The sequence below is a fragment of the Pseudonaja textilis genome, chromosome 1 (genome assembly GCF_049901715.1).
Source record: "Pseudonaja textilis isolate UNSWEBS1 chromosome 1, rPseTex1.2, whole genome shotgun sequence".
In the NCBI taxonomy this organism is placed as follows: domain Eukaryota; kingdom Metazoa; phylum Chordata; class Lepidosauria; order Squamata; family Elapidae; genus Pseudonaja; species Pseudonaja textilis.
Genome location: NC_141990.1, coordinates 95,637,268 through 95,650,594, shown reverse-complemented (window position 1 = coordinate 95,650,594; position 13,327 = coordinate 95,637,268). Strand labels below are relative to the sequence as shown.

Here is a 13,327-nt window from a genome sequence, read left to right as displayed (position 1 = left end):
GTCCTTCCAACAGCTGTTACCAAAGGAAGATACAAAAAAAAATCCCTCTTCCAAAAAGCCTGTGCCCATGCGATGGGGGAATTATTGAAGCAATATTATGTTCTATTGATCCTTCTACACAGGAGCACACCAGGAGTTATTATTTCCACTTTTTATTAAATATCCCAGTCATTCCAATTTGCCTTATCTTAAAATGCTATTATCAGATCAATGTAACTCCATATTTCTGTAGTACTGCTCAGTAGTCTGCACTCTACATGATAGGATTAACTCTAACCCTTCTTAGATATTTTAAGTAAATTTTTTATTGGTCACCCATCTAATCATAGGGTAAGCTTAGTTACACGTAGCTTAGTTACACGTTCTGGGTAGGTTAGTTACATGTTCAGTTAAAACGTAAAAAGTTAATTAAAATTTAATTAGCATTTCTACAATCTGACTATTGGAAAGAAATATATTGAAGAACCTTTCTGATCTTCAAGAATGTCCGTATTGTGAATTTCTAAATTTCAAATGCATTGCTAAAGCAGGCTTTTCTCCTCTATTGGAGTGGACAGGATAGCTTTCTGTCTCCTTCAATATACAAGATTACTGTTTTCTATACTGATGAAGGAATATTTTTTCCACTTCTCCTGAAAGCAGAGGCCTAATGTGAAAAGGAGGGAATGTGTAAGTTGTTTGACACAGCTCACTCTTCCACTAGTTTGATGTGCTCAAAGTGGACTGTTTTACCATATTTAATAGTAGAGCTGATTCTGGGCATGAGTACAAGTAATTGAATTGATACAAGGAAAAATTAATATTTCTAAAATTGGTATATAAATGTTGGTATTTATTTCCTATTAGCTCTTTCTGTAGCTTCTACATTTGTAGAAAATAAAGCCATTACATTCCTTTCTGCAACATTTCTCAAGTTCCCTTTCATTTCCATGGTTAATCCAAAGGCAACCATCACAAATATTCAAACAAACAAAGCATCAGCTAATAAATGTACAATTGTTGGAAACAGGATGCTGGATTGTCACCCTATACTGAAGAACCCAATGGACTTTTTACATGGAGCATCTGCAAGAGGACTCCAGATTTTGGCCCTCTTAATTATGTTTTACTTGAACTATTTTAAGTAAAAAAAAAAAACACTTCAAAGCTAGTAGGTTGAAAAGCAAAGCAGTTTTGTCAAGCACCATATTAGATTAGCATATTTGAGCCACGGAGTAGACACCACAGAGCAAAAATGTCAATTGATAAATTTCAATATTATTCCAATATTTATTGTGCCAATTCTGATTTACATAGTTGAGCCACATAAATATATAGTCTTGTGTGGTGACATTTTGGTGTCATTGAGCTTTGTTGTGGATGCTGTTGTCTACAGGGGTTATTAGAAAAATTTAAAAAGTAACGGACTCCACCATTGTTTTGTTTAGAAATAATGCCCCCCCAAAAGGTGGAGGTGCTTGGGCAGCTAGATATGAAAGTCATGCGTTTACCTTATGGTAGTGTTTTCATTATAATGATCATAATTTCCATTCCATTTTGTGAACATATCCATAACTTCTTCACTAAATTTTAAATGTTACTGACCCAAGTCATCTATCATAGGCAATATAAGGCAATTTAATTCCAGAGTGATTAAATCAGAGCTGTCAAACTCATGTTGTCACATCAGCATCATGTGATGTACCACAACTTTCCCTCGCTTCACTAAACTGGGCATGGGCATGGCCAGCGCGTGATGCTTGCAGGCTGGGAGTTAGACAGCCCTGGATTAAATAGTTCAACAATACAATGCATATTCCAGATATAAATTGTGAAATGAAATTTTTCAGATAAGTATGTTTGAGAAAACCTATTAGATTCTGGATGAATGCAGTGAAATATATTTATTTACAGTATTTGTTGTACATTGTTGACTGCCTGACATGGATTAGGAAGTTTATATGTTCATTTTTATGTGTTCTAGTAAAACAATCAACCAGCAAACCTAGTTTTGTGTAGGACAAAGATGTCAAACTGGCAGCCTGTGGGCCAGATGTGACACATAGGCCACAGCCAACCCCAGCTCTGCAAAAGGAAAAAACATCGCGCTATGTCACATGATAACAATGTGATGCCCTGAGTTTGACACCTGTAGTATAGGAGTGGCAGAACCTGAGGGGGTGGAGTCAAATGAGGAATCAGCCTAGTCTCTATGTAGCCACAAAAATAAGCCCAATCTCTCTTGAATTCACTTGACTCTAGTGCCAAAATAGATCTTTCACACCAGAAACATTATCTTCCATGTAATCAGTCCAGATCTTCCTCCACTGCAGATTTATTATTTGTGTCTCTTCAATAACCATACATACATGAACACACTTTGCCAAATGAAAGCATTTATTAAAAGACTTTATTCACAATTGATTTTTTTTACAAATATAGTTCTTAAAAATTAAGCATTTTGTTCTCTTGTAACCAGATATTTCTATAAAGGTGGAAAAAGACTAGCGGAATATGCACAAACAAAAACATTATAACAAAATGACTGCATGATCAGTTCACTTTACCAACGAAGTGTCATTTGGGATTATAAAGCTGTCATACAACGCAAATGGCACTTAAATTAAGAATTTCCAGGGTTTTGTAAATTAAGTTCTTGAACAGCCACATTGGGCACATCAATGTGGCTGATTTAGCTTTTTTGCTAAAAAGCAATGGAAATTTAGATGCTGTCTAATCTGGAAAAGACATTTAAAAAAAATAGAGTTACTTTATTGTTAAACTATATACATAGAGATCAGCATTAATTCAGTCATTTCTGGAAGGATAAAAGGGAATCCCAAAGTTGCTTGTGTGACTAAATTCTAAAAAAGATAATTGAAGCTATTCACACCATTGTAAATAATTTCAGGATTTCAGCAATAACTTTTAAAATGGCAATCAATCTGAAACTTTATACTTTGGCAGTTTTCTGTAAAACTCGACTTTGCCATTTTGAAGATATAAAACAATGTTTCTTTACTTAGCAATTCTAAGGGATATACAATCTTTTTGTCTACTTACATCACTTTACAAAAAAGATACATTAGTGCAGCTTGTACATACAACCTGATTACCTCTAAGTTATAGAACTATAGAAACATTGTGCTCTTTTAAATAATAACCCCTATGAGAAAATTACAACTCCCTTTAGAAAGAAATATGAAATTGATAAAAACATTTGAGTCACTGCGTTTGAGGAGATTATGCGCAATTAATTGCCTCTAAAGGATGGGAAGGGGGAGGGTATAATTTTTTAATTGTTCATTTTTCCATTCAATTTATAGAAGCAGACAAAGATGACTATAGGAAAATATTAACTTCACAGACATTAAATTAAGCCATGGATCACTGGCCTATGATTTATTAAATAAATCACAATGGGAACTCGAAATTAGACTATTATAGCTTAAAGTTACATGTGAACAGGTCAGAGTCCAATTTACCCCAAATGGCACCTTGATGCAATATACACTGGAGGACTGGCAGCGAAAAGAGAGGAGGGGAAATGCCACATATGAGTCAATATCAGAATCACAAAACTAAATATAATGATTAGAAAGAATAAGTGAAATAATTCCCTTGTATTTATTTATTTTTTTTAAAAACTGCACATTTTTGGGAACAAGCTGGTATAGTACTGGAACTGGATTGCTGAATGCCTAACACAGCATTTCTGTGAAGGATATTTGAGTCCAATGATACACAGTCTTGGAACACTTATATTAACAAAAGTAAAAAACAAAAAACAAAAACCCAAAACAAAAGAAGAAACAACCCCCCCCCCAACCCATACCAATTTTAAGCAAAGTCTTAAAAAGAGGAACAAATTATTTGCTATTCCAAATGTCTTCATGTAAACATAACAATGAGGAAATGATTCATGACATGTTCATGATATACTGTATGTGGAAGATAAACAGTGGACTGGTACAATAAAGGACTACTGATTGTCCTACCAAACAGTAGTGCCTTAGAGAACAACTGACAACACAAAGAAACATGAAGTACTGCATCAGAGATAGTCATACCAGGTAACCACTTTTAGTTTTATGAGTTTACTCTTAGGAAATTAAAAAGTTTTAACAAAATGCATTCTTCAAAAGGTCTTAAACAGGAATTTCAAGACCTTTTTGAAGATAGTTAAAAATTTAACTATCAGCTGTTGGATGATGCAAGGCAAGTCATGGCAGTGCACAGCGTCATAAGGAGGGAGAATAACTTACTGTGTGTTTTTGGAAAAGGATTCCAAGGTTAGAGGTTATAACAGACTTTTACCATCAATGGTGGCTCCCAAAGAAAGTAAAAATGGCACTTTAGTTGGGACAATAAAGATTAAGAAGCGGAAATCAACTGCACTTTTTTACATTAAAACTGCTACATAATTTTTTTTTAAAAAATCATGTGATGGCTTTGAATTGATAATATTGCACATTATTAGCTACACAAATGATTGCTGCCCTATTATACTTACTTTCAGAAAGTGCATTGATTTTAAAAGTATTTTGGTCAACCAATACCAGGTGATTTGTTACAGGATGAATATTAATAATAAATCCTGTACAGCAGTATATAGTTTGATTCTCACTCTATGTAATTATATACTGCATATATGTCTTACTAGTTAACATGCTGAGCAGCTACAGAAACTTTCTTTGCTGATAAGAGGTTAATGTTATTTGGTAATTAATTTTATATTATATCTGCATTATAATACTTACTATAACCCAAAAGAAACTTTACTACTTATTCCATTACTATGGCAAGAAAATCAACTGTCCCTATGTAAAAACAGGTTGTGAGATATAATTTGTAATGTTTTACCCAAGTTACATCTATTGGCATTAAATCTAGAAATAAAGTAGAAATTAATTTCCCTCAATGCTCCATGATAGAAATTGTATTTTCTTTTCTGTAAATCAGCATTTGAAAAACTTAATGTGAAGATACTTCAGGATGTAAAGAGCCAAACAGAAAATTTCAAGCACCTAATAAATGAGAAGCATTTTTTTTCAGTTTGATACTCAAAATTATATGCATGTGAGCAGCGTTCTATATGATCAAAAAATGACATCATTTGTAGAAAAATGTCTTAATATAATAATGATTTGCTAGCTGCAACAATCCTGTTCCAAATATACATGAATATCCTCCAATAATTTTACTTGCTGATTTTTCAGTTGCCATGTTTGATTTTCAGAATAGTTTTTAAGAATTGGAGAGGGGTATGAAACGTAATATGCAAACTGGCACAGAGAGTCACAGAAAAAGATTCAGATAAAATTGGGAGTATAGGGGCATGAAAGGGAATCATTGCTGTGGTTCTCCCTATTCAGCCTACCAGATCATCATTATGGCCAAATCTAAAACCCAGCACAATATGTTCATCCATAGGGTTCATAAATAGAGTTGTGATGTTGCAGCAGCACTGTAGCATGACTAAGCCATAGTGCAGAAGAAACTATTTGTACTGAGGTGTAGCAAGTTTTGAAAAGTCTCACTTCACTGCAGACACTCACGACATTATGTATCATCAGATTGTCTGTGGATCAGGGAGTAAATTTATGCAACTTTTATAATTAGTCCTCTTATCTTGGCTCAAAACCTGGATAGCTAAATTTGATAGCATAAACCTACTTGCAGTAATGGTGTAAACTGATTTGAGTGTCCAGGTAGGAGGATGTATCACTGTATAGTAAATACAATTTTTAGGACTGCAATGAAACTTTTAGGACTAGAGGATAGACAAAATTCAGTTTTAAAAGCTGCACAATGAAGAAAGGCTAACACAACAGGTTCCTTTCTGTTGTACATCAATCCCCAGCTTTCTTTTCAACAAAATTTTGCTTCGTTACATGAAGGTTGCTAAACATGACATATCATATAAAGTTCATCCCTACTCACATTGTTTACTGTTGCTTATTAAAACTATAATATTTACAGAAACATGTAAACAGGAAAAAAACCATTCCATAACAAAACTAAAAAAACAAAACCAGTCAATATTATCACTTTGATAAAGTAGGGAACAGTTTAGGTTCCCCCGCCCCCTGCAGTAAAGCATTAAAGTACTGTGGCCAATTCTTTCAAGGGAGAATTAGAGCCACATAATGTGAACTTCTAAAATATGGTACCTCTGAGGTATATTATCCTCCTCTTTCCACGTCATTGTGCCCAATATCTGTCATGTGGAAGAAAAAGCTAATGGAATGTTGGAAATAGCAACAACAGACTTTATAGAATTGGACTAACCAATCTCTAAATAGGACAAATTTGAAAGCACAAAAAGGATATCACACATTAGATTAATTCATCTTGCATAACAACTGAAGTTTTACAGGAAACAGATTTTTCCTTTCGGTGAAAATACTGCTGAAGCTCTATTTTCACCAAGACAGGCTTTGAGAACTGTGCAGCCTCAAAGGGTATCTGTGAAGCCATGTCCAAATGTCAACCCAATTTCACAGTTGTTTATGAAACAAATTCAGAGACAAAGAAATAGATGGGCATCAAAGTTATTTGTGGTTAGGCTTGATATGTAAATATGTGAAAAAGATGTCATAATCTAGGCTTCTAACACAAGCCACAGTTCAATGTAATGGTATATACAGATAAGATAAAACTATATCTGGTTTATACAAATAGTACATCTTTCTAAGTATTCTGATTACCAATTAATGATAGACCCGCATAAGAAGAGGCTGTCACAGTTCGATTTGTCTCCACTGATCAGACAAATCCCACTGGAGCAGATTTAAAAAGAAAAAAGCTCTTCGTACTTAATTCTTTATGGCTTTTTGCAACACAGCAAAGTATTACAGCTTAAAGCAGACATCTCCTCACAGAGGAGAAAACAATTTTGCAGTCTAAACATAAAGTAAAAAGTAAGTAATACGATGAATTCTGTATTCTATTTGACCAAGTACTCATTATACTGATGGTCAACAAAAACTAGAGATGACATGTTACATTCTGGGAAAACATAAATATTAATAATGTTAGGTCCCTTGAGAAAAATTGCCAGGTTGATAGCAGACTGCAAAAACAAACAAACAAAAAAACAAGAATCAAACAAAACATGAAACAGAACCTGGTTTAAAACTAAAAAAATGCCAGCTAGAAAATTAACAGCCAAATAAAATTAATATGCCAAATAAAATTCAAACAGCTTTATTTGCTATCTTTTTCCTCTTTTCCTCTTTTAATAATCGGGAGAGGGTGTGCCTCCGTATTAAAGACCCAATGTTCAAACGGAAGAATATCATCTTCAGAGAATAATAAATATAAATACCTAGTAAAGAACAACAAAAATGCATTATTAATACATTATAAAACTAGAAGTACAAGTACATGTAGCATATTTATTTTATTTATACTGCAAATTTATTATATGAAGAATTTGCTTAGTATTACATTGAGAAATATCCAAACTTCCACTAGAAATATATCAGCTATTCAACTTAAAAACAATCTGGTTACATTTCATAAATTGTATTCTTATATATTGAATTTGTTCAGTAACATACAGGTAGTCTTCAACTTATGACTGCAACTGGGACCAGAATTTCAGTTGTAATTCATAATGGTGTAACTCGAAGCACCTATGTGATAGGACCTAATTTTACAATTATTTTAAAGTGGTTGTTAAGTGAATCATGCAGCCATAAATCTGAATCATGTGGTCATTAAGCAAATCACATAGTGTAAGTCTGAGTCCATTCGGTTGAATGGATGTTTTTTGCTGGAAACTGGCAAAAAGTACCAGAAACACAGAAAAAAAATATTCCAGACACGTGAGTGCCAGATGCTGTAATCTGTTGTAAATCTTTGTCAAATGTTTGAAACACAGTCATCTAACTGCAAGGTATGTGTGCAACATTTTATGTAGCTGGAAGTGCTTTATGGGTTTCGAATGGGCACTAAACAACTAATCATAAATCAAGGATGTATATGTTCTTAAAAACTTCGTATTTTTCCCTTTTCCCCAAGGGGCAGTATTAAAATTAAAAAAGAGAAGCTTTAAAAGTTATCAAAACATTCATGGATGAAAAGGCAGATCATCTGAAGCTATGCACAGTGGTGGGATTCAAATTTTTTTACTACTGGTTCTGTGGGCATGGCTTGGTGGGATTGGTTTGGCTTGGTGGGTGTGGCAGGGGAAGATATTGTAAAATCTCCATTCCCATCCACTCCTGGGGGAAGATTGCTGCAAAATCCCATTCCCTCCCCACCTCACTAACCTGCTTTCCAGCTCCGTTCTCCTGTGCAGAGCAACAAAAGAAGACCCAGCCAATCAGCTGGGACTCAGGAGGCAGCGAATAGAATGGGGGCAAGGCTAGTCAGAGGTGGTATTTGCTGGTTCTCTGAACTACTCAAAATTTCTGCTACAGTTCTCCAGAACTGGTCAGAACCTGTTGAATACCACCTCTGGCTATACATAGCTTCAAACAGGTCTCCAGGTCAAATATTTTCCAGGCTGGGTAGCTTCAAAAAGACCATAGATAATCCAAAGCCACCCAGCCCAGAAGCAATTCAGCTAGTGCTAGGCAAGAAAGTTGGCAGAAGCCTTCTGCCACAGCACTGGTTGCCCAGTGATTCAAGATGATCTAACATGTTTCATCAAGGAGATTCAGCTGACCTCTGATACTCTGAAGTAAATCAGATCCCCTCTTCAACCCACCTCATTTTGTTAAAGCAAATGTATGTTTGCTTTGCACAGGGCTAGTTTCATCTACTTACTGTTCCAACTCAGCAAATAGTAATTAATAACTCATTTAAAAATCCGCTGAATTGCTTACTTGAGCGTTTCTGAAAGGAAGAAACTCTGTTGCACATCATCATGGCTTTTACGATTGCTGTAAACATCCCTAAGGCCAGAATAACCACCATCTACTCTGCAATATTTTTCCAATGCCTGAATTTAAAAAAGAAAAATAGGGTATTATATAAGTATCTTTTTCAAAGCAAAACATTGTAGGGTAATTTGCATTATGATACTGCTTCATAATTTAAAATTTAAAGCAATTATCAGAACAATAGTATATTCTGCATAAAACACCTCAGTCGTGTTGAACTGAAATTTGGAGTCAAATTAATTAAGAATCTTACTACAACTCACATTATTTTTATTGCCTTTTTGTAATTCAGAAACCTGATTTGTTTGAAAAAACAACAACAATAATAATAAACAACTGGAGCACCACTCGAACACCATTGGTATTGACAAATTCGCCACCATTCAATTGCAGAAGACGGCTTTACTGGGAACAACTTCCATCTTTCAATGATATCTGAAATATTGTCAAACATCCACATCTGTCTACCCTAGGTCCTTGGTAAGGACTTGATAGGTAAACAAAAATGGCAAACCCACTCTGAACATCTGGCTGACTGTGTGATGATAATGATGATGATCATAATCAACAACAACAATAATTGGCTGAGTTTCATGTTTAATGAATAAAATAATAGTGCTTTGCCCGTATTATTTCCATCAAGTACTTTTGGACCTACAGATCTTCATTTATGCATATTTTTATACTGCATTATTTAGACACCACAATTAATGCTTATTCTTGTATCTGTTTTATCCTTTTAAATTGGTAATTTTATTCCACTTTTAGTAGGTGTAGCATTAATTTAAGTGAAAATATAAACATATATAAATAATTAACATAATAATGGGTACAGTTCTTACTGGGACTGGGAAGAGCAAACTGACAGATGGCTAGGAGGAGCTATTTTTTCATAGCAGACTCCATTGCAACAACTGGAAAAAGAAATTATAGCCACAAACCCCACATTGATGCTGATAAAGAAAGTGACCATAATCCCTCTTGGGGAATTGTGAAGCTTTAAATCCTGGTTATATTTCAAGATGAAAAAGGTTTCTGATGATAGAAAAGGGTGAAGATTCATTTGATATTTTAATTCTGTTAGATACGAAGGATTCTGTTTGTTCTCAAAATTGTCTTGATCATTGTGTCTAGACATCTTATATCAATAATAGTTAAAACTATTTGGAGTATTGAAATGTCTGGAGATCAAATACTAGGGGGAAAACCATGTATTAATCAAATGTTTCTTTTCCTATCTTGTTGCTTTGACTTTATTGGATTTTAAAGATAAAAACAAAGAATTTTATTAGTTATGGCTAATTATGTTTTAAGCATAATAAATTATTTTCTTTTTTTCTTAAACAGTAGATATAAAAAATGAAAATGGTTGAAATCTCTCAAATGACTTTCATCCACCCGAGATAAATCACAACCTACCAATTATATTTCCAATCCATTTAAACAATATATTGTTGCGTGCACTAAATTCAAATAATTCTTTAAAATGGCAAACCTATAAATTATAAGATACTTCAAAGAAATAACTTAAATGTCTCACCTCTACAGCTTCCCAACCCCACTGCCGGTACTTGGGGTCATGAGTGAATCGCCACATATACATATAAGTTTCTATAACTTCAGGACGTAAGATGTAATATTTTTCATTCTGTCTGGTAGCAATTGCCTCAACTCCACCATCAAATCGGAAAGCTTCTGGCCCCAATTTCATGCCTACACACAATATTCAAGTATTCAGCTTTATCAGTACTGGAATGAAACCCTTTCAAAAGTCTTAGTAAAGAACCATGATCTTAAGGTATGTAAATTATTATTATATAATTTTATTATATATAATAATAAATATATATATAATATAATTATATATTATATAATTTTATTTATTACTTTATTATTATTATAATTTTGAACTCCAAATTATAGGATTATCCTGCTGTACAACCAGGTTGATAAACATTTGTTACCCACTCAACCGTGTTGGAATCTGAAGAGCCACAACAGGCAGAAAAATGATAAAAAGTGTGTAGAACTGTTCTACTTAGTTTGAAGAGGAGGAACCCTGTTAAGTATTACATTATACAGTAGCTTTAATCGGATTCTTGCCTTGACACGATAGGAAATCGTGTGATGTTTGTGCACTTAATGGCACTTCATAGCTGAGAAATATCAAAATATAAGAAAAACAATGTTTGAAGCAATCTTGAATACTTTTTCGGTGTGTGTGTGTGTGTGTGTGTATGTGTGTGTTATCCAGCAAATTGTTTAGCTGGAATACTTCACAAAATTGTGTAAGGGTGTCTAAAGCCATGAAATGTTCCTTAACATTGTTTTATTGTATTCAGAATAAATTTTGTTTAAACAATTTCTTTTAAGTTTAACGCAACTATTCAAACAAACAAAAATGAGGAAAATTAAACTCAGATATAAAAACATAACAAAACATTCTGGGGAATACATTGCATTACTTTATTTTTTATTTTAAAAAAAAGAAAATATGTGGCAACTGTAGTGCCAGAGCTGTTAACAAACCAACATGGCATCTGCAGACCCCCAAATTAAATAAACCAAAATGTTTAAATATATGAAGTTAAAATGTATCATGCATGACTATTGTCATGAATGTTTGCATGTTCAAGCACATGGACCTGGAGATGTGTTTATTTTATTGATGCTTGTGAAATTGCCTAGCATCTGCTATATTTCAACAACAGCATACCTAGGTTTCATATTGCACACTTTTTTTAGCATTTCAGAATGAGGGAACTTGATAGCTTTTCCCTTATTTCTGAAAGTAGTTTATGCAATCAGTATGTTGAAGCTATTACTGAGTTTGCTATTGTTACTTAAAATTCTGGCTGGAAAATATTAGGTAGATGATACTGGTATGTTGCACCGTTGATGGAGAACAGCTTTGTGACAATATATACACAATAAAGGAGTTGGGTTCACCTTCATTAAGTTGTATGGACTGATACCTAAATTACCAGATGTCTCATGATATTTCCCCAAATTCTTAGTCTGATATTTTCTTGCCCATTAACTCCCATGGGACGAAGAATTTAAAAAGAAAAACAATCAGAATGGGAAGGGCAAAAAACAATCCTCCACCTCTTACACTGGCTACTCTGACCTACTAAGATTCTAGACGTTGTGGAGTGTCTTCCCTTAAGTTTCAATGCATATGGTTAGCTATTTAAGAAAATTATTCAATTTCCCTGCTACATAGTGTTACTCTGTTTCTGAATATACTGTATTAACCAAGTATTTTTAGGCAGCATCCGGGAATTTTTTAATACTAATCTTTACATCAGACTGCTAATGCCAAAGGAGAACACTCACAGGCAAGAGAGGATAACATTTGGATGTCTAGATATTATCTAATTAAAGCTCTCTCAACATTGCTCATGCTAGCTTGGATTACTGGAACTATAACACAGCAAATCTGTAGGGTGATATATTTTCATTTCTGTTATAAGCAATCCAACTACTTCCCCTACAAACATAAAGTACGTTACAGATGGAAAACTTTCCAAGGACATTTCTAACTCTATAATATGTAAAGGTAGGAATTACATGTAATAAAAATGTCTTACACAATTTATATCAGTTTGATTGGAAAAAGCCCCAAATACATTGCCCTGCATTCAAGTACAGGAACAAGTAACATTTTAAAGTCAGAACAAGAGCACTCAACAATTTATAATTACCTGTACGATCATAAGATTCATGACATGTGCGGGCAATTTCAGCTCCAAGTTCAGTGTGATGTCCAGTTTGATCAGCTGGTGCTCCATCTGCACCCAGAACAAACATCCCTCCAGCAAAACAAGTGAGATGACCCATTTTGTGTTCAAGGAGGCCACCTTTCCACTCAGCAATGTACATTAACCCATTGCTGGATTTCCTGATTAGATGGGTTTCTATGGACTAGAAGTTAAAAACACTTATTAATCTACAATAAATAATTACAATATAGGTCTCTAAATATTTTTCACATACTTGAAAGCACTAAACATAACACTGTTAAAAATGAATTGGGGGATTGCCCATTTTGTTATAGATTGCTCAGTTTATCCCTAATCCAGCCAAAGGATGGAAGAAACATAATTAATGAACACAGAATGCAATTGTTGTTGTAGAAGAATTAATACAACTTGGACAAAAGGAATCAGTATCTTAAAAACCTTTGAATTAACTTTGTATGCATTAACAAGTGTTTGGGCAGGGATAATTTGGCAAACAATAGTTAAATCATACATTATAGTAAGCCATAATGTGGCCTGCTTGGCATAATGTTTGAATTTAGCAATTGTAATTCATTCAAGGAACATGGCTAAAATAACATGGTATACTGTGGTATGTGAACCCAGTGAAGGGAATTTGAACTTTCAAAACCTTGCCTACCCAACCCAGCCCAAAATGGAAAGGTTTCTGAGTAGATTTAGATATGGGAT

At 34.0% G+C, this 13,327-nt stretch overlaps 1 protein-coding gene across 1 annotated transcript in view; it reads right to left on the bottom strand.

The window, feature by feature from the left end:
• Positions 1 to 2,358: 2,358 nt before the first annotated feature.
• Positions 2,359 to 13,327, bottom strand: part of MAN1A1 (mannosidase alpha class 1A member 1) — a 67,975-nt gene continuing 57,006 nt past the window's right edge. Inside the window, exons 9-12 of the mRNA XM_026705437.2 lie at positions 12,581 to 12,800; positions 10,414 to 10,586; positions 8,817 to 8,932; positions 2,359 to 7,309 (exon numbers count right to left, since the gene is read on the bottom strand). Of these exons, the coding sequence (XP_026561222.1) occupies positions 7,189 to 7,309; positions 8,817 to 8,932; positions 10,414 to 10,586; positions 12,581 to 12,800 (630 nt within the window). The 3' untranslated portion in view covers positions 2,359 to 7,188. The remainder of the gene's footprint in view (positions 7,310 to 8,816; positions 8,933 to 10,413; positions 10,587 to 12,580; positions 12,801 to 13,327) is intronic.